Source organism: Cydia amplana, chromosome 8 (assembly GCF_948474715.1).
Source record: "Cydia amplana chromosome 8, ilCydAmpl1.1, whole genome shotgun sequence".
Lineage (NCBI taxonomy): Eukaryota > Metazoa > Arthropoda > Insecta > Lepidoptera > Tortricidae > Cydia > Cydia amplana.
Window position 1 is genome coordinate 11,719,008 of NC_086076.1, and position 23,120 is coordinate 11,742,127.

Consider the following 23,120-nt stretch of genomic DNA (forward strand, 5'->3'; position numbering starts at 1 on the left):
TGCAAAGCATTATATGTATTAAATTTCCGAACTTAGGAGTGAATGAAATAAAATGGTAAATTTTATTAATTTATTGCATTGTTGTATTGTTTTTATAAATATTCCTGGTATAGATGCACCAGGAATATGGTGCTATTGGTAAAAACATTAATAGGACACCATTTATTCCCGTCTCGTTGCACATTTAATTAACAAGTCTGCGCTTGACTAACACAATAAAACCGGGGGTAAACTGATTTTTACCTAACTCGAGCAAAAATCCATGCGAGCAGGAGCGCCCGCACATACGGGGGTAAGGAGCTATTAGTATTGAAGTAAATATAGGTGGGTTTTACCCTCCTTACTTTTTCTTTTTCCGAGCGTTGTACGTCAAGCCTTCCGCATATTAGCTGTCAACGAGCAGAACCGATAGCCTTGGGCGAGAACGAGCTAATAAAACACACAGAGGCGAGAAACATCCTCACATAATAGTCGGCAAAGCGCGCCTGACAAATATTAGGACAAGCCTTCTTTGGCGATTCTTTGAAGTGATTTGTCCTTGAAGACACTTAACCCTCTATTAACTCATTACTTTTCCTATACCTACTTACACGAGTATAAAGACTATAAAGATGTAATATTATCGCTGTTACTAAGGACAAAATGTTAAATATAGTCGTGTAATGCGTTTGCTAGATTCTTTTGTATTGATTTTCCTTAACGCTAAATACAATACAATACAATACCATTTATTTCTCTCATTTAAGCTTACAGTTGTTTACCAATTCGCTTACACGGTAAAATAGAAAATATGACACATTAACAAATTATAAATTCAAGAAAGTTCTTACTGCTAAGACTTATAATTATATGATTATTTCTCTTTTACTACCTATTAATAGTTTTTAATAGCAGTATTTTATCCACAATAAATATCCATAAACTGTGATGCAGCATCACGGCATGACGTCGTAGAAATACGGTCATAAGCCATGCGTTAACTCAAGTCATGAATGTGAGATGCGATGGCTCGAGATACCAAGATTATCTGACCTAAATATATTCTTATGTAAGTTTACAAACTCTCAGGAAACTATGTTGATGAACCGGTGTCATCGCATGTGAAGTCCGTTTATTGTTACTTTCCGGTAACCTGATTTGTGTTGGGATGATTCTCATTTCTTCCTCATATATGATGATAAACATAATAAACATCGGACTACTACAGAACTTCAATTGTTGTTTAACACTCAAACGACGGCAAAGCGACAAACAAATAAGTAAACAACTGCTTATAAGTTCTATGACAAAGTAACTATAGGACACAGGGGAATATATTGAGGGCGCGTGAAGTACTAGTGCTACCCTCTCTGAGAAAAGCTAAAGAGCACCAAATTTTTTTCCGAGTCCTCAAACTTCTGTATAGACAATAAGTACTAGACAACAATAGCAGACCACGGGAAAAAACGGACTCAATTTTAAATCTGAAAGAATCTGAAAAATAAAATATAAGAATGTTTATGCGAAAAACACGAAACCCTCAAGCGACATACCATTAAAATGTGCACTGACATCAAACCGATATTAGAATGATATTGGAACCATATAACCATTCCAACGTTCATTTCGCTTAGACTTATCCGCACAATTAGTGCAAGCGAGACGCCTGCGCGAATGACAGGTAACTAATATATTCCAATATCATTCTAATAACGGTTTGATGTCAGTTCACGTTCGAATTGACCTTATAGTGAAGAAAATATGTTTTTTTGACATTAATAGTTTCAACAGTAGAAGTACAGCCAGCTGCAGAGATAACTGAATAGAAATTTGTTTGCAAGGGGGGTCAACTATACCTGAATCTGACTGTACCTAGTCGTACCTAGACCTGACTGAGGTATTAGATATCGCCTATCTAGGTGGCATGCTCACTTGCTCAGGATATGCTGGAGATGTTAATGGTCCGGCGTCCGGCAAAGCAACGAATGATTAGTTGGTTACATGTCGTTTGGTTACAGGACACCCTGTATTTGCATGTTTTCAGCAGCTAGGTAAATAGGCACTACACTAAATTTTATATGACTTACCGAATGCGGTTGGCGACAAGTAGCTCGGCGATGTCGCGTCCGAGCCGCGAGTAGGCCGACTCCACGATGACCAGCACTTTGGCGTCGATGCGCAAGCGTGCGTCCGAGCGGTGGTCCCGCGCCGCTTGCTGCTGCGACGCCAGCAGCGAGCACTGGGAGAGCGGCCGCGGTATGCGGTCACGCCAGACTAAGCTGTTAAATAAATACAAATTACTAATTATATTGTCAAAATTGACATACTAACTATTCAAAAAGGAATTCATCAGTAAACAGTATAGATTAATATTAAACATCTGTCTTCTGGTGATGCAGCTATTGCAGCTGTAGAGAGTGACCACCGAGTTATTTGGTTTCTGAGTACCTAAGCTTGCTTTAATCAGTTTGCCATGCGTAATACAGCAGATTACGCCGGGTTTTGCATGATTGCGCTTTCAATGAGAGGGCATAGCGAAATTGATCAGGCGTCAATACAGTTAATAAGGTCATTGCAACCCGACTGCATATTAAACATATCACTTTAAATACGTCAGCAAAATTATGCGTGAAATTAGTAGAGCAAAAGTTTAAACAAGCTTGGTCACTGACTTTAAAATGAGGACGGTTGATGTGTTTATTTGACTTTGAGTACAAACCCGTTGGCAATTGACTGCAATTACAAATTAGGGGACTTGATGGAGCAAATAGTTATTTACGAGATACAATTGAAGGGGATACCGGCATAATCCCAATCCTGACTCGTAAATAAAGTGTTGAATAATGAATTAGAATTAGGTACCCATCAAACAGTTTCACTTTCAAAATTTACAAGAAAATCAATCAAAGACTACCAAAGCTAAGGCTATATTTCAAGTTTGAGCCACATCAAAGCGCCATTAAGGTTTATCTGAATAGCGTAAAATAAATAAAGGCGGAATTTGTGGAAATATTTATCCTGAGAGGCGGTGCGGCGTGGCGGAGGCCTGCCGTGGCCGAGACTTGCGGCCTCTTTGCTTTAATGAAAGGCTCGTCTGAATCAACCGGGAGGAAACTTTAACGACGACCTGAAAAGAAACATAAAGCCGAGTCCGCTCTGATTAACTAGCTCACACAATGAGTTTTTCTTTTCGAGTCTTTGCGTATCTATACTAAAGTTATGAGTAATAAAGTCTGGAATAAATAAGAATAATCTCAAACGGTAAATAATATTTAAGGGAGATTTGGAAATGTAAAACTGTAGAACACGCAAGTGTAGTTACGATCAGGAAGAGTTTAAACAAGCGAGATAGCAGTTAGGCGTAGCGTTGGTGATAAACAATACGCTTTTAAATCAACGAGTTCTTACTGCTTCTTAGCGAAGCTGCTTCCATTAATTAGTCAGAACACAAGTTTTGCTATAAATTCCACAGACTCGGCAAAACTTGCCGCCCCTGCCCCTCATTCATCTCGGAGAGCAATTTTAAGCCGATAAAATAAAATTTCTTCCTACCATCCTAATTACACAAAATCACGCTATAAATTACTTGGTAATATTCGGCTCGTCGTCCTAATAGCTGTGAAAAGCTGCCAAACAAAGGGCGACAAGGACGCCTGGCACAAAGTTGAACGCCTTTAATTCTTCCCCGGGGCAATTTCCTGTATTAACTGCCAATTTTATGCATAACAATCGTTATCGTTTTGAAAACAAAAGTACTTTGAACCGAACGGCAGTAAAGCGTTTGTTTCAAAAGACTCTGCAGGTTTCACACGTCCGTACCTTGTTACCCGCGCCAGGCGGAAAGGACTCGTAAAATGGGAGTTTTTTGTACGTTTTCATCGTGAGTTCCGACTAACACAATAGGAGATAAGAAATAAAGAGAAGCAACTTTACGAAAACGAGAACATTTTACCACATCTGACATGTAGGTTGCTTCGAAGGTTGAAAACTTCAAGAAAAGGCATACAATCTCGAAACAAATAACGTTGTATTTTGTTTGATCTTAGAGAATATTTTCCCTCAGTTATTTCCCACGATCATGTGTTTTCATGGATGCTTTAGAGCGATAAGTGCAGCGTCGAATCGAGTCGGGTGCCGGTTGCATGTCGGAATTCAGCAGGTGTTTGCAACGATACGCGGGAATGTTATTTACCGCATCTTGGGTTGGGGACTTTCCATTTCAATACCGTGAACATGTGAAAGTTATTATTCATTAACGACAATGTGAATAACATGATTATTCGCGAACGCGTCTTACGTACTATCGCGTGTTGCTGATAAGTATCACATTCAATAGGTTTTTCATTAATGTATTATACACTTTTTTCTACTCCAGCACTTAAATGTGTCAATTAAATGACTGACAGTGATATCTAAAGCAATGTCATTTGAATGATTTGTCTATAGGCTCATAAGATGACTGCTAGCAGTCATCTTATGAGTATAATACAACTGCTTTATTTTTTTTAAAGATACAACTTCCGATCATCTTGATTGAAAGAGGTATGTTTTCATTTACAATAATAACTCTTTTTTTTAAATAATAACTCTTTTTTTTTAATAATAACTCTTTTTTTTTGCTGCAGCTGTCATAGAAAAAGTAATGTATGCAACAGCTCATAATTAGTTCTTAAAATTCTCGGGTCTTTTTTTACAAAACTCGACTACGTCTCGTTTTGTAACTTCGACCCTTGAATTTTAAGAACCCTTATTATATCACTGTTGCATAAACTACTATTGTATTTTAAATTATATTATATAATATAATAAGCTTAATAATACTGGTGGTAATAATGTATGTAATTTTATAAACTTTTATTTGGTTTAACATAAGTATCCGTTGAGTCCGTTGACCTTCTACGCAAAAAGGGTGTTATGAGTTTAATATGTGTAGCTGAGTTTCTGTTTGTGGCATACCTATTAAGCGTCCAAACATATGAAACAATATTAATGCGTATTTTTAATCGTATGTCTTTCGATGTGGTTTATCTATCTTTGTGGAAATAAAAGCAGGCGGGCTATTAAATGCATTTTTTTAACTCTAGAAAGTCGGATATATCGTATCAGTAATTTCTTAAACGTATTTTCTTTGTGAAAGTACTGTACTGTTACCTCTTCACGCTTTAACCGACGAACCGATTTAGATGACATTTGGTATGGAGATAGTTTGAATTTTGGGGCCTTCCCCGAGACTCAAACTATACCTATGTCCTAAACTATTTCCCTATGTGCTTACATACGGTAGCTTTTATCACGAAGATCATCCCTTAATTAAGGGGACAAAAAGGCTGATGGAATTTGCTATGGATGTGTTATACAGAAATACTATTCTACGCAGATGAAGTCGCATACAATGTACATCCAATGAAATCTTCATCTCAAAGACTAATTTCGCTTCATAATATTTTAAAATATATACTTAAGCAATTCTATACAACATGCGTAATAATTACAAAAGGAATCTTTGGACAGAAATAGAACGAGGAAGTGTAGGAAATCGCAGAGGGGGACCGTGTCCGCCTCCGCGACTACTCCCCATATCGACGGGCAACGGCGCGGGCGTGTCTATACATTATTGACAAACTACCGAACTACGTCCAGAAACCAGATCCTAAATCGCATAACCCCGTTCTTTGCATTAATATATCAACTTGAATGTGTTTTTAACTCCACTTATGTGCGGATTACTGTTTATTTATTAACAGAACGGTACAAAATAAACGCTAATCCCTCTGTAGACGAAGCGTACTGACCGGTATAATTCCACATTGATTCGATAAAGCCACGAAAGTAAATTGAATTCTGTGCGAATGACGCATAATTTAAACTAGAGTAATTAATTATGTTCAGGCGGCTTTTCCATCATTATTCAAGAGGCTTTCGTATTTAATATTAACCGTTGGATGGAAAACGAAACACTTATTTCGTAATTTTTCATGTTTTTAAATTAGTGTAAGTAATTTTAACTACATTTAAAAAAATGTAGTTCATTGAAATATCTTACTATTATCTTTTTTCTTTTGTTCATAAAGAAGCTTCGAGTGAAAAATTCCACTTCTGTAGCAAAATGGCCTCGAGTGTTCCAATTACCTGTAAATTTAATGACCTACAACGGGCTGTAACCGAATTTCACTATCGATCCGTTCAAAGCTCTATCACGTTTTGCTCTTCGCAGCGATCAAATATGAATACGGATTCAGGCATCGTTGCCATTGCACTTAGACCTAGAGGATGCCGAAACAAGATTAGTTTTTGATACAGTACTTATAATTAAATATAATATAACTTCTAGTTAAGAAAACGTCCCTAAACTTTAATAAAGCCATATTATACCTAAGTTATCCAGAGTTGCAAAACCTTAATCGATAAAGATAGCCCTCGCTTTTATATTAAATTGCCCATCTTTTGCTATCACGATTTGATAGTAGTAATACTCAACTTTTCTTAAATATCTATTTATAGGGTCAAGAATATATGTATGAATAGCCCGGGCGCCGCTATGGGCGTTTGATTGTATCCCGAGAATGTGACTTTGTCATTGCGAAAAAAACGGTTGGAATTTGACAGTCCAACGCAGTGGACTGCGTTCCAATGCAGTGTGATTGGAGTGCACCAGAACGCAACATCGCGCGGCGGCCGAATCTGCAACGTTTGGAATGTTTGGCGCGGTAGCCAGCGGTGTCAACATTGGTTTGTTTTCATTTTTTTCTCCCTGTCCAAATGTTTAATGTTTTATAAAATTGTAGTTTGATGATAATATAAATGAAAATTACCTTGTCAACGGAGCCGTCACATAATAAGTATAGAAGAATATTGTGAGGACGGAAAGCAGCATGACGCCGGCGACGCATTTCCTCACGTTGACGTGGCTGGCCAACCAAAAGCAACAACGCGGCGCCGGTCTCTTATGCGCGTGCGCGTATTCGCCGCACTCCAGCAACGGCGCGCGGGCTCCTCTACTCTCACCACCCATGCTTAAACCTACACACACTATATGTACACAGAACAGTAACACTTAGGCCTCTACTACACTGTAAAAATGTCCCCAACTATCTATCTTGGAACCCGAACGGCTGGGTTTGTCCTTGGTGGTGACGCTTTTTGTCGCCACTTTCCGTGTTTCCACATTTCATAGCGTTGTGACAGTGAAGCAGAGCGCGGTTGCGCGGGTAGTTGGAGTGTGCGTTTGCCGCGATAAACGGCCATGTCGTGGTGACCAGCGCAGTCTCCGTTTTAAAATGGCCGCCGGCGCATTATGGCGGGTTGTGCTCATCACGGCGACGGCGTGCTCCACTGGGCGAGCTACGGCATCCGTCCTGGCGATCGGCCGGCGCTATTGAACGCGCTCATTTGTTTTGCCTGCAACAACAAAAACTTAATGTTAGGTAAATTACAAAAAGGAACTGTAATCTTCATCTGCATACACAAGTTGACATTTATTTCTATTTGGAGTGTTGGCGTACAATCTGTATAAACGCAAGGTCAGGAGGGCAAAATTTATTTGATTATTAATTCTGTTTCAATCAAGTGAAACGATGGTACAAAATATCCAAAAACATTTTAATTAAAGCTCTTTCTTTTCCGCTGGATGTAATAGATACTTAGACCGTCCGTTAATTGGTGTCAGTAAAAGAGTTCACTGAAGTCAGTCGTGCTACGAGACTGTCCCTTTTTTGTGTATGTAGGTACGTATATGTATATCCTTTTAGTAGTACAGTTAATAATGGTAAGTGTTAAAGCTTTTATTTATAATGGAGCTCCATTAGGCAAGAGGCTCAAATTCATTGAATGTGTTGTCAGCGATACAAAATGTCCACTGTAAAAGTAGAGGACGATCAGCAATCAATAACAATCATCGTAAACTGCTAAAGCCAAGTCACTTATTGCTAATACAAACCCGTTCCGTTCAGAAAGTTTTATGTACAAAACATTATTTTATAGGCAGTTTTACGAGTCGTCGTTTTATATAAATAGGAAAACAATTTGGCCTAATTCGATAGAAATAAAGAATAGAGGGTAAGACTTGCGATTACGACAAACACAACACATGTTTTTTTCGGAATTTTGTCAAAACATAATAGGGACCCTTTATACTAATTTCAGTTACATGTAAGTTTCTTGGTGTTAGTTTGAAAGTTATAGGTGGACAAAATTACATTTACATTAAACAGATTAATATAAACCGCAAAACCAGTTTAATATTTGAAGAGTCAAAAGTTTGTGTAAATAAAAGTTTACGCGGAAGAAATACCTGGTTAAGCTATTGACTTCAATCATTATCTTACAAGATAAATGTAATAAAAATAAAATACTTATTTTGTGCTCTCTAAATCTAATTAACCTTAATTACTAAATCATGCTGGATACTCCCTTTTTTGTAATTTCCTGTACTTGTATATTTATATTGCTGTAATTTTGTATAATACAGAAAAATGTACAAAACACGAGGATAATAACCAGTAAATTATATTAATGGGTATCGGAAGATATCATCATATTGCGATACTTGCCATTGGTTTTTTTAGCCTTTATCGTTTAACGGCCTATTAAAATTCGCGCAACGCGCTACCTATATGTTGACCTTTGTGACGATTTTTAAATATTGATTCAATTAACGTAGGTGGAGTCGTTATGAGGGCAAGCCCATAAAGGATACGTGAGTTGTTTTACCTCTGTTGGCGCCGTCGTGCTGAACACATGCACCGATACTCATTGCGGTCCTTAACTACCCCACACTTTGTTCTTATTACATATGTTCCGCAATAGTAACTGGTTCATAACGCACGATTACTAAATATTACTACACCGCTTTCCATCCGCAGCATTTTTCCGAGTTCCGCCGGAGTTTACACAGCGATGTTTGTCGATGTCAATCCTCACTGTCCTTAAACGACAAGATTCAAAGCGCTATTCTCGTACATGAATATTCAATTGGTTACTTACGTTGGCTGTAAACTTTAAAGAACGAGAACCTCGACGATTTCTAAGAAAGAACGACAGTTTTTATCGATTTGTGCAACTATTAAGTGCATATTAAGCTTATTTAAGAAGGATATGACGGTATAATCATTAAAATATAAAACCTCTATTAACCTTATCGTATATGATAGGTACCAAAGAATTCTTTAGCGGAAAAAGTAAGTTAAGAATTTATCGTTATAGTCTGTCGTTAAATTGAAAGTGCCTTTTTATTTTACTGTACCTACGTATAGCTGTTATTTTTATTACAGCCGTTCTGTAATTTAGGTATGATTTTATTAATATCAATTTGTTAAATATGTGGGATCTTGGAGATTGGTGATCCGTAAACACTTGAGCCGTCCGCTTGTATAAATTCGACCTTTGCGTATTTGAATTGAATTGAAGGGTTTACATTGAAACACTTCTTTGCAACCCCAAAACAAATCCATTCAGCCGTGAAATTAGAGGAGAGATCCTCAAATTTCTGAATTAAATTTGATTAAAAAGTTAAGTGATGAATGCGAAACCAAATTCGGGCAACTGTGAAAACCTTTTTGTTTCCGATCTGTGTTTCACCACATGATTGTAATTAAGGAATGAACATAAAAGGTTAAGGACAAGAGGAGAGCATCACTTCGTTCGGACATAATTACCCCGATAAATTGATGAAATTTTGAAAATGATAAATAGGTAGCTTGTCGAAGGGTATAAATATTATTTCGTCCATTTGACGAACATTTTTTTTTCAAGTTTTTCAGACGTATTCGTAAGTGAATCGGTTGAAAACAATTTGGCGTGTAAAAGTATGACGAAGCGAGCGTCAAACGCTAAGGTAGTGCGGTGGTGGAAAGGAAACGCGCTTGGAATCCGAGATGGTACGACCCTTTGAATATTAACTAGTGGATGACCCGGTACCAGCCGTAACTGGGCCACTAATCTACGGGACTGTTGGAAAGGTTAATTTCAACTGCCGGCCCTCTAGGCACGTTTTTACGATTCCGTAGATTGGTTACGATTTGGCACTGGCTTTCATCTGCTCGTCTGTGATGAAATTGAAAGTAAGTGACCCATACTTAAGAATTCCCTATAGCGTCTTAGTAATTCAAATCGAGTCCGTTTGCGCTCCTCGCCGCTCCTACACTCACAATTTTACAGTTTTTTTAACCACTCGTGTATTCAATTCCAAGCATAAAAGTAGGACCATAAAAGTACACTGTAACATTCTTACAATGCAAATTGTCGTACTAAATTCATACATAAAAACCGAGGAACTGAAATGTCACGAATAACCTATCACACATAGACGTTCAGAATAAGTACCCTGCCTTAAAAAAATCTTTTTCGCTGCATCAATCATGTCTGTGAAAAGGTGCTATGTTAAATTTCATTCCTATTTCCAATAGGTGGATAAATTGAAGGAGGTAGGGGCCGTGATTGACGTACGCCTAGATGGACTGATCGAAATTACAAGGGTCCCCTTTATAGGAGCAATTAACTTGCGAGGGCTTTAAAACATTTAATTGACGACGTAATACCTAGTATTACTAAGTCATTTATGATAGCTAACCTGGTCAAGTAAAAATATTGGATGTCGCGTGATTGCGTTTAGGGTGCGAGGCTGTTTGTTTGTCTGTTTGTGCACACGATTGAATGTTCGATATTAAACTTGAATCCCCATGAATGATTGAATGTTCCCATAAATACGAAATGGATTTTCCGCTTTAAGCCCAATTTTCTGTAAAAGATTTGTTATCACAAATCTCATCACAGCAATAGCTTTTAGACAGATTTCAACTCACGGTGGCGATGCTATTATTTTTTTGGAGGTAAACGGTATTTAAAAGTTAGAATTAGAGTTTAAATTATCGTCTCCTATCACAAAACATACGTTAAGTGTTTTCTGACCGACGATATAAAATGTATCTGAATAATATATCTGTAGATCACTAAGCCAATCAAATGAGTTTTCGAAGAATGAATTCCCAGCAAGCTGGAAATTGTTTTATTACCTTTTTTGGTCCTAAATGCGTGTAATCCTAGTTTGCTCAATCCCAGGTGTGCACAAGTCATGTGGCTTATCCCGTAGTGACTCAGTAAAAACAATTCAATTCCTCCACGCCAAAGATAACTATATCTAAACGGGAACAAAGCTCGAGATAAAAATGAACTCCAACAACTACTTATCACCGTGATATAACTATAAAAACTTTTGCCGTAATGCGAACAAATTCCTTACAGTTCCATAAAATTGATTACCAGCGGAATGCGAAAAGTTTTTTAAGAAATAATTTATCTTCTAAGAATGAACTAGGTGACCGTGCGGCGCCCGAAGGAAAGATGGCACCCGTGGAATCGATCCGACTTTTCAATACACGATATAAAAGAGTTAGGTAGGTTTGCCTATTCATTTAGTTCATGGTATACCATTTTTTAAAGGGATTTTAGCTTTTATTCCGTCTTTGTTAACTAGAATTAGGTTAGAGTCTGTGAGGAAAGAGAAGAGTCGTGGGATTTAAGGTAATCAATACATTATACGACTCGTCTCTTTCCGCACAGACTCTACTAGTAAGTATTCAAATAAATAATTTCCCACGATACAGGCTGTGCTGTGCCTAGTGTGGGGATCACTGTACTGCTTTTATTGATACTTCTGTATTTCATGAAATAAATAAATATATATATTTTTTTATATATGATAAATGTCAATTGTTTGTGTAATATCATATGACATCAAAGCTTACACAGCTAAGTAGGTACGATATTAAAGGCGCCAATAAGGTTTCGATGAAAGGCTGGCGTTCTGGCGTTCTCTCCCAACTAACATTAGGCGCTAAATATAAGAGGTAAAAGAGATCTATATGACCGTTCGATCGCTCCTTTGGTTCTATTGATGTTCTAAAAATAGGAGTTATAGCCGGCTATAACCCCGTAATATCCCCGAATTGGGCACAAATTTTAACACCTGAGGTTGCAAAACGGCGCTACAATAGAGAAATAAGAGGTAGAAGAGCGCTAAAGTAGTGCTGTAATAGCGTTGATTAAGTACTTAGGATTTAAAAGGGTGCCAAATAAGCGACTACTAACTATTTGAGTAGTGGTGTAGGGCCATATAGATGATATTTTCAGCTTTAGATGGTATATTAGCATTCAAAGTCAATATTTGTAACACCCAAGAAGGTAATTGCGCATTTTTTCCTTAGCCCATATCTGCTTTGGTTGCAATGTTTCCATTTTGTATTATTACTATTCGTAAGCTTGCACTGTGACAGCTTGAAGTGAAATGTAATGGCGGATAAATAAAAACAAATAGTTATTTTAGTTCACTGATTCGATAGCCGGCTTTATCTGCGGATTTATGATGGCGAATTTAATTACACTGTCAATAACTATATGTATTGCTAACAAAATTTTAAAGGGCCTCTGATGCTTTGCATATTTATCTGAATATTAATATTTTTTTATTTGTGGTGCACCGTATTTAATTTTCGAAGAATTCTACAATACACGTGAAGTCCGGTTTTAAATATAACAATACTAACATTAGGTCAATATTGAGTAAAAATATCGATTTTTATTAAGTATTTACGTTTTAATTAATAGTTTTTGTTTTGCTTATTGATTCATCGGTCATCTTAACATGGCGCTATAGCCTTAGGTTGTAAGTAAGACTCTAATAACAGTATAAGATGTACTAAGGTATTGAATAACGCTCGTCTGCGACTACATGACCTATAATAGTGACTCATAACTTCTCTTTTCGACTGTAAGTGATACAAGAGAGTTATGTAGCGATTGCGATACACGGAGCTATAAAAGACTTTTTATCGCCGATTTAGAACCTTAAGTGAAATTTGCAGCTGCTTATTACTCATATAGATGTTAAGATGGTAGAATTCACTTTGCGCTATAACACTAGCTGCTTAAGATGCATTATAGCGGCCAAAACGGCTACTGTGTATCTTAAAGCTATACATGGACCTCTTAAAGACCTTACTGTCACCAGAGCCTGTAAGCTTAGAATATGTAGCTATTCTACAGCCGTTTTATGTCTTTAGGTGATAAAATAAGTGCTAAGTGTCGCCTAATTGTTTGTAGCTGTCTCGGCGGGAATAGAACTCTTGACCGCTTCTGTCTGACCGCCGCGGTCTGAACGCTTCCTGTGTGCATTATAGTTAGGAGCTACCCACATTGCATAGAACGCAGAACTCTGAACGCGGAACACAGAACTCGAGACCGCTCTCTGTGGGCGCCGGCTCTAAAAAAAAACCGGCCAAGTGCGAGTCGGACTCGCGCACGGAGGGTTCCGCACCATCAACAAAAAATAGAGCAAAACAAGCATAAAAAAAAACAAGGAAAAAAACGGTCACCCATCCAAGTACTGACCCCGCCCGACGTTGCTTAACTTCAGTCAAAAATCACGTTTGTTGTATGGGAGCCCCACTTAAATCTTTATTTTATTTTGTTTTTAGTATTTGTTGTTATAGCGGCAACTGAAATACATCATCTGTGAAAATTTCTAGCTATCACGGTTCGTGAGATACAGCCTGGTGACAGACGGACGGACGGACGGACGGACAGCGGAGTCTTAGTAATTGGTCCCGTTTTTACCCTTTGGGTACGGAACCCTAACAACGAGTTGCACTCCGGGAGTGCCGCCAGAAGTGAAAACTCAATGACTAGTGCAAAATGTCTGCAGCACTATGTACGTCTTACGGTCACGTGACCGTAAGACGGTCTGTCGCGAGTTTAACATTTTTTCCCCACCTCAAAAAGTGCACAGCGCCGCTAAAGAAGTTTTTACTTCAAAAAGCCCCTCGTGTATTACAGTCATTAACACATAGTTTAGGCACGGCAATAAGCTAGACACCATAAAACTAAATGCGTAGGTGTTGTGTAGTCACCCATAAGCTATTATTACTCAAATATTAATGAACTTGCGAGTCAAGGTTGAAAGTAACTATTAGTTTGTCCCGGATGGCTTTTAGAATTAATCTGGAACGCATAGAAGCGGTTCTAATGAGAAAATAACTCGCGTTTCTCACTAAACCATATATTACATTTTTCATTTTCCGTATGCTTAGGTATTCGCAATTCCAAAATACTGCCCGCGTTTTATTGTTATTTATTACATGAATGTTTGGCGAAGGGAATGTAAACTAGCAGGGGCTAATCTCTAACCGTGTAAATTTGGAGCGCAATATTAAAGTTAGCGCCAAAATCTGCATATTTTACAATTCAACTCGCCAAAAAACGTTTTGATTAAGCTGGAAAGACTAATTAAATCATAAAAACGGTACAACAATGCCAATTGTTTTGTTTGTCAAGAAGTTTTGAGCTGTGACAAATTAATCGGCCCAAAATTGTAAATAGAAATATAATTCATTGTGTGCTACGGGCTAACGAGTTTACAACTTGACGGAAGTTAAAATTTTCAGCGCAATTCGATTACAAAGTCTACGGTAAAGTTCAATACATCACGGTGACACAACTATAAAGAGTTTAGTTCGAAAAATATCGGTATTATTTGGTTGGAAAGACAAGGCTTTCTTGGAGGTGACAAGGAAGGGCCAACTTAATATAACTTTGCTCGTTCTCCACACCTCGTGTCGCCCGGTTCGGAAACCCGCATAATAATGCTCCGTTAACATCAAACTCCAATAATGTGCGGATCACGCCTATAAAGCCGTGTACACACCCGAGTTACCGATCTAATTTACGCATGCGGAAAGAGCTTTGTGATGATTTGTACGGGACCAGATCACGTTCGTTAACTCGTTGAGTGTGCGTGTACGTGCACATATGCATGTGATCAAAGCCTGATGTATTACGCGCCATTATGGCCTGTTCAAAATACGTATGTGCATCTATTTGGTATTTTATAAAATTTATGTTGCTATAACTTTGATGTATGTAAAAAAATATTGGTCGAGATTAAGTCTGATTAAACAATTCTGACTATCAAACAAAACCGATGTTTGATGATTCTCTATGGGTTTTACCTTCAGTACTGCTTGGAGCAGACGCGAGCCGGTATTTCGTCAATATCGACTTAAAATAATAAATATTTCTAAAGTCAGTCTGAATGCCACTCCCTGTCCAATAAAAGTTGTCACGCGTCATACACGCCAATCCAATTCAAAAAGCAACAACTAGGGCACAAACAAACCGCCTATAAATACACACAGTATGTAAAAACGGTGTTGTGGAACAAGCGCGAAAGTTTACAGCAATACGTTTTTTTTTTCGATTTTATTACAATATGTGTATGTAGATGTAGAGTCTGGCTAGCCAAAAATTGTTGACAGATATTTCGTTTGTTGTATCACCAATTGTCTATGATTTAAAATAAACCTAAAACTCAGTTGTCAATTTCTGTCATTCATTCAAATTGTTTACGGTTTATAAGGGGTTTATTTTAATAGTTATTTGTACAACAAGAGCTCAAAGTTTGATATTTCTTCGAGTGCTTATTTTGAGTCCCGTGCAAGCGAAAGATTCTATAGTAGATTCACGAGCGTAGCGAGTGAATCTAATTTAGAATCTTGAGCGTAGTAAGGGACTCAAAAGCGCACGAGATGTAAATAACTTTGATCTCGTGTAGTTCATAAAACTTTTCACCTCAGCAGTAAGAACATTTAGACAACCCGAAAAATGTAATCCTTCTTCATCACTTACCTATTTAGTCATGTTTCTTAAGACATACTAACAATTAAGTATAATTACCACAATCAAACACAATAACAAACAAACAAACGTAGTAAATTTCAGTAAAATAGGTAATATATGAAAACAACGACCATCAATTGATTGACATTTGAATCGGCAACTTTTTTTTTTGTAAAAAAAAAACATTGTAAGGTACGGTCCGAATTACGGATACTTACTATTTGTAAACTATTGTAGAGATTCTTAAAAGTATAATTATTTATTTTACGTGATACACCGTGTGTATTTTTTGAGTTCATTATTTTAATCGTACAATAAATTACGTAAAATATAGTGTTTTTATCAGTTTTTATCAAATCTGAAACTTTATTTTCATTAATTACATATTAAGAATTCATACTTGTATGTGTTTTGGAACGATGCGTTCTGACGGTTTTCGGGGGTCTATTATAAACCGTCAATATACCGTTGAATGTCGTTTGAAAATTTTTTTGTCTCTTTCTTTTTGCTAACGACGTGAAAGGGACAGAGATAATAAAATCCAAGTATTTCGAATTTGTATTAGACCCCGCATGCTAAAATGACATTTGAATATTAAGGTCACTTGAATGTCATTTTGTCTCACTCAGTGAGCAAAATGCGATTTTGCTCACTGTTTTTAAGTAGCAAAGTACCCTTGTTCGAGCTGCTGAGGTGAAAATAATATTAATAATGTATATACCGAGTGAGGTCCGCAAACTATTATTTAAGCTGGTAAGTAATTACGACAATGCGCGAAGTCGACGTATAACGAAAAACTGCAATGTTTACAAGACCTAAACAAATATAAACAAATTAGGAGGTTGGTGCTATATAAATATTTTGATACTTAGCATATTTGCCATAGTACTTATGTCATTTTTTTGGTGATGGATTAATATTACGGTATTATCGAGCTAGGTCTTATTTACACTAGGTACATTTCATTTTTCGCTTTGTTACAATGGTATATGGTGAGAAAGTGTTAACATATGTGTTTATCATTGACTGTACTTTACATAGTGGTAGAAATTATGTGAGCTGACTTTGAGTGCACGTCAACGTATATTTAACTTATATCCTTAGGTACCTTACGTGTGCACAGAAAATCAAAAATATTTTCTAGTATCAAAACTATAATTCCTACTACACAAAGTGTGACCAGCCTAAGATTTTTTTAATTTCCCGTCAAACATAAATGTGTAATATTTCAGTAGCCAGACTCTATAATCGTTTTTCTCCAGCGTGCGGCTGTCGTGAATTAAACCCCCCGTCTCCAAAATTTCCAATCTCCAATCAACTAATGCAAGTTACCTTTTGTACTGAATCACTATTTATATTATGAACTAGTAATACACGTTGAATTGAAACTCGAACAAAACAGTTGCGGAAACTGGTACATATTTAAGAACTAGAACTTAGCTTATTATACCAGTCGCAATACCTAGAAACTGTTTGCAGCAACTTTGCTAGCATAGCATGTATATAAAGTGACTTCCTAGAGCCAGATGGTGGGACTACCTTAATTATCTCTTCAGCCGTAGCCGTAGCTTTGGGTTAATTAGATGAAATGTTAATACTTGGAAAATTAATAGCTTCGAAACTGGAACTATGTCGACTAGTTTAACCACTTTGTAAAGGTTCCGCTTTTAATTCAGCTCGTAATTAAAAATTGAACATGAATTCATATTTGTCGTAGTCATAGATGGTAGGATCCTAATAGATGTGGTATACGCGTGCGTCCGTGAGGGACAAAACATAGGCAATGCGACACTATGATTGGTCGAATTTATTTGTTGCCCACCATAATCCATACTAATTTATGGTGGGGAATAAAAAAAATGTGAGACTGTGACAAGGATAAACAATAATAGCGATTTCGCTGCTACTCCTACTAGACTATCCCGTTCGGTCATTTCCCCCCACCCCTCATGCCTGATCCAGTTAAAATACTAGTTTCATGTTCGTAGTGTAATATTTATCGTCAATTCAACCAAGAATCGTCAGTTTCTGATACCAGACGTTTATCACCTTTGGCTCATTAATCATTATTGATCAAATATTGGATTTAAATTAATTACGATTAAGTAGGTATTTTCGCACGCTTAATGCAAGATAACAATTAGTATTTAAGTGTAATTGTTTTATAATTTTATTAGACAAAGGGATGTATTAGTATTGTGGGGCCGGTGGCTGGGGATCGAGGCGGGGAGCGCAGTAGCGTCATTAGGGTACGAGCGAAGACCGCAGCTCCCGCATATTTGGTCAAGATTAATTGCCCCAAAACATCATCTGTCAACCCCGGCGACATTCCGACGACATTTTGTTTGCCATACAAATAGTGCTCCATGTCTGCCCTAAGCACAGAATACATATGTGTTATTTCCTTGTTGGACGTCTCTCCACTTTAATAGACAACATGCACTTACAAAATGCACATTACGTTCGTGTTTTCGGAAGCGAAGTTGCAATATTTATTTATACGCAGAAACTGTTCAGAACAAATACAAGGCACGCCGCTTCATAATTTATTTGCTGAATATCTTACCTGGTTGTTTCATTTGTTAAATGCTGGCTGCAGGGCGAACTACAATCGAGCTCTAATTGTGATTCCACTAATTTGCATCGGGCGCTGGCTTACCGCGTGCCTGCCGCTTGCTGCTAGCCGTGTCTTTCTTTCCCGGGGTCCTTGTGATTGTAAGTATCTTTTATTGCAGACGGAAACGTAACTAATTGCTAATTACTTCATTATTCTTACCCGCATGCACCACGCGCATCATTCAAGCGACATTTACGGTAGATTGTAAGTACATGGATTTTGGTTTCTGTGCCACTTCGTAACTTGTCATAGTGACAACCAATAAGAATCCCACTAGAAATTTCATATTATTGTCACTGCGACTTACGAACTTATGGAGTGGCATAGAAATCAAACCCCTTACAACTGTACAATGTCTGTCAATTTCAATTCGGGTACCTACCACAGCAATTACCTACCACCGAAATTGCAGTCAAACCGATAGCACAATCAAAGCACCGTTGCCCACTCTCACGAGCAATATAACGTGTTAGTACAAAGGCAGTTTCAGCAAACAGGTAATTCTAATTAGCGCACAATATGAGCCAATGAACAATATCACGAATATTGTGCAGCGATCTGCTATCAGGTGGGAATATATTATTGAAAATGTATTTTCTTTTGAAACAAAGTGTACCTAATCACAGCGGCGTTTTGACAAAGTGCATCGCTTGCTTCTATTAAATTATGCGAGTGGCACTGGCTTTACACGATTAGAGTAAATTTATGCAAGACATTATCCGAGGACAGCGCCGTCGCATAACAACGCCTTCAGTGTCCGAGCGCTTGCCGCGGCGCGCCGCCCGCCTTTATGAAACCCTCCGCGTGATATATGGGGTGTGCGCCACCACATTATTGCTTCTTTGAGGATCTTTTAAAGATATGTGCATACGACCGTTCTTTTTGTAGACAATAAACTTTCAAGTTAATATCAGCGAACCAGTTAAAAAGGGACTCGTTTTATAGTAGCCGTAGTAGGTGCGCGGCGGTAAACGGTATTTTTCGCTAATGACGGCGGGGCCCGCAGAGCCGGGCCGCGGCCGCGTGATAATCCTCCCGACCATTAGGCCCGGCCACTCGCTCGCAAATCGTCCGCATATTTTGGCCAAGATTAATTGTTCTCGAATATCATCTATCACAGTGAGCTCTCTCGTGACGGTCGTCAGCATTGCGCGCGACGTTTTATTTGAAGCACAATGGTCCTCGTTCAAAAGCCCAGCAGGTTGAGGAAGGTAATTAAATTTTTGTTCAGAATGATTTAAAACAACTGTTATTATTCAAACTTAAGAAGCGAAATTTTTTTTGGCGTCTTTGTAAGTGATAACCGGGATGGTAGTAATAAATTGGTTATATTAATAACAGGTGGCAGTGTGCTTGTAGTGGCCGTTTTGTGGGTAGGGAAACAAGCGACAAGCATTGCTGAGGCTACGTACAATTACCACACTGTAACGAAAACTTAAGCAGAAATTGCAGAGAAAAATTTTCTAAATACGCTACTGCAGTAAAATTTTACATAAAACAATAAAAGTTACTTACACAATTAAGATTATGGACAATTCCAACATCACAACGACCATTACGCGAAATAGAAGAGAGGGATGTTCCATCAAGACATTTACATAATCCATTAATTAACCATTTAAACATTCTAAGTCCCAATTTAGATAGACGAAATTAGAACGATTAGAGTCTCGTCGAAAAGATAAATCTCTAGTTAAAAATCTCCTGCGTCGAGTTTATTGCGGAACGGACAAGTACAAATCGAGTCAATCTTTTTTTGTCAGAGACGAAACACCGGAACGCGTCTGCATTTCAGCATTTTCAATGTGTAAAGTTCGAATATCAATCAAGCCGACTTTTTTTCAATAACGCTACCACACGGATCTCATCCGAAGCAATTTTTCGAGTAATTTCTCCCTTAGATCCGGAGTGCCCACTGGCTTTTACTGACATTGAGTTTGTTTCCGCCGGTCGGAAAAATTTATCAGTGGAAGCTATTTCCCCAGGATCCGCGGCCCGCCGCGGCTATCGTCATCTAGCCGATACTTTTTGTTACCTGTCCATTATTATCGTGTCAATACAGTACAATAGATTTACTTGTGTTTTTCTGACCTTCTTCATTGTGTTTAGAAACATTAGTCATGTCATATTTTCTATCTTTTATTTCTATTGTTGGTACTATTATTATTTGCCCACAATATGATATTTGGTATACTTAGCCACTACTTACTGTAAAAATACTGTTACACACAGATAGGACTGGTCAAAGGATCTGCACTGCAAGGAAGAGATTGTATGCACGCAAAAGGAGTTGATTAAAGAGCCAGCTGGCTACGTAGCGGGCGACAATGAATATTCAGAGCATAGCGTTCATGGTGCATTCGAGGTCGGAGCGTTAAAGTTTTTGTGGTCAGTTCTTGATTAGCAGAACATTGCACTTTGGCTGATAACATATACCTATTAATACTATATACGAGAAAATATAACGTTGTAAACTGTTATACTTAAGCGCTAGATTAATAAGGAACTGGCTGGACATGTTTGCCGGAGACAGTGTGATAAATATGATCTAAAATCTAGCTTCCCTATAAGGATGGTCTGATTGTGTTTGATGACAGGAGTGTAAGTTCAGCGGGTCAATTTGGATGTTGTACAATAAACAATAGGATCTACGTACGTTATCATTATTACAGTACAAAAAATAATACAACATATAATAAAATAATTTAATATATAAAAAAAGCGGCCAAGTGCGAGTCGGACTCGCCCATGAAGGGTTCCGTATTTAGGCGATTTATGACGTATAAAAAAAAACTACTTACTAGATCTCGTTCAAACCAATTTTCGGTGGAAGTTTACATGGTAATGTACATCATATATTTTTTTTAGTTTTATCATTCTCTTATTTTAGAAGTTACAGGGGGGGGGCACACATTTTACCACTTTGGAAGTGTCTCTCGCGCAAACTATTCAGTTTAGAAAAAAATGATATTAGAAACCTCAATATCATTTTTGAAGACCTATCCATAGATACCCCACACGTATGGGTTTGATGAAAAAAAATTTTTGAGTTTCAGTTCGAAGTATGGGGAACCCCAAAAATTTATTGTTTTTTTTCTATTTTTGTGTGAAAATCTTAATGCGGTTCACAGAATACATCTACTTACCAAGTTTCAACAGTATAGTTCTTATAGTTTCGGAGAAAAGTGGCTGTGACATACGGACGGACAGACAGACGGACAGACGGACAGACGGACAGACGGACAGACAGACAGACATGACGAATCTATAAGGGTTCCGTTTTTTGCCATTTGGCTACGGAACCCTAAAAAGCGCTATACTTTTTTTGCTTTTGAACTAAAATTCGTGTCGTATTTAATTAGAGTACAGTCAGCAGCAATAGTTGCTAAGCGGGCGAGGTGTTCAAAATAATCTTGACGCGACCTTATAGTTAAGATAATAAGGACGCGTCAAGGTACTTTTGAACACCTCGCCCGCTTAGCAACTTCTGCTGATGACCTTACCTACCCATTTTAAACTTTCCAAATTCACTTAGAGGTAAGTACTTCAATAATTGCTTATGATTGGCCCTACGGTACGGAAGTATGAAATCTATATAAACGACAGCCTTGGCGGCCCACATGACGTTTCTGAGGCCGTGCCCATGGCCTATCAAGCGCAGGCGAGTCGATCGTTAAAGGTAACCAGTGTAACCGTGACCTGATCCTTAATACGCTAACCCGGGCAGCACTAACACTGACTCTCTTAAAAGTAGGACTCGCACGTGCTCGGTAACCTATTAGAATAACACCAACGTGACGTGCTAGGTGCGGCAAGGCCGCCGGCGTTGCAACTGCATTGCCGCCCATTTCTCATCTCAAACGGCGGAGCGCGCCTTGCTCGCCCCAAGGAACATTTTTTATCATTTTGTTGAATAACGTAAGAATGGTTTGTGATATTTATTTTTATACACAGCGCTTAACACATTATTTATATTCAGTGCGGTGGATTTTGATTTAATTATTTCAAATAATGATGGTATTATTATTTATTGTGTTGTGCAACTTACATGTGAGTTTAAAATGTATGTCGTTGTTTTTAGTGTTGTTTATTAAACCGTAAGTTAATAAAAACGGTAAATGGTAAATTAATAATTCTTAAATGTCGACAATCTTAATAACGAAAAAATGGTTTTTTCAACATCTGGCCGCATTTGTCGTAAAAGCAAAAATAAAAACTAATTTTGTATAATATTTAAACAAGTTTTCCGCCATCAGCATTAAGTACCTAAAGAGACAAAAAAATTGGACTACTATTTTCCAAAGTTAAAACAGCAGCATTTAAGTTCAGCACTTTATTAAGTATTTCACAGCCAACTTAAACTAACATAAACGTGATCTCTTACAAAATATTTTATTGCTGTGGTCATTAAAGTTGATTTATTACGAGATACCGCAACGAAAATGTGGGCTGCACTTTTCGCGGGTGATTTTTATTGCTGCAAAACTTGCAGTTGTTCTGAAAGCTAGAAGCAAATTCAACTGTAAATTACATCTACTGTAAGAACGTATAACCTTAACCACGAAGCGTGCTGGAATAAAAATACGATGTTACTGTTACGGTTTAGTTGCCGTTTGTTATTTACGCGTACGTTAACGCGTACCAAAAGTATTGCACGTACCTTGTAACAGTGAGTAATTCTGTTTGCTAAAGAAAATCTTTTTGTAATGGAGCGTAGAGTCAAATTACAGTATTTAATGTGATACTCGTAGAGAGCACTCGATGGCCGCCAGCTAGCGATTAAACCCACAGTTTAATTGGAATTAATGTTGCAGGGGTTATTGGGAACGTCATGGTATGACCCAAATAATTAACATAC

At 37.8% G+C, this 23,120-nt stretch overlaps 1 protein-coding gene across 1 annotated transcript in view; it reads right to left on the bottom strand.

Annotated features, from left to right (window-relative positions):
• Positions 1-23,120, bottom strand: part of LOC134650339 (bifunctional heparan sulfate N-deacetylase/N-sulfotransferase) — a 157,580-nt gene that overhangs the window by 53,922 nt on the left and 80,538 nt on the right. The window contains exons 2-3 of the mRNA XM_063505300.1: positions 6,792-7,377; positions 2,067-2,258 (exon numbers count right to left, since the gene is read on the bottom strand). Of these exons, the coding sequence (XP_063361370.1) occupies positions 2,067-2,258; positions 6,792-6,991 (392 nt within the window). The 5' untranslated portion in view covers positions 6,992-7,377. The remainder of the gene's footprint in view (positions 1-2,066; positions 2,259-6,791; positions 7,378-23,120) is intronic.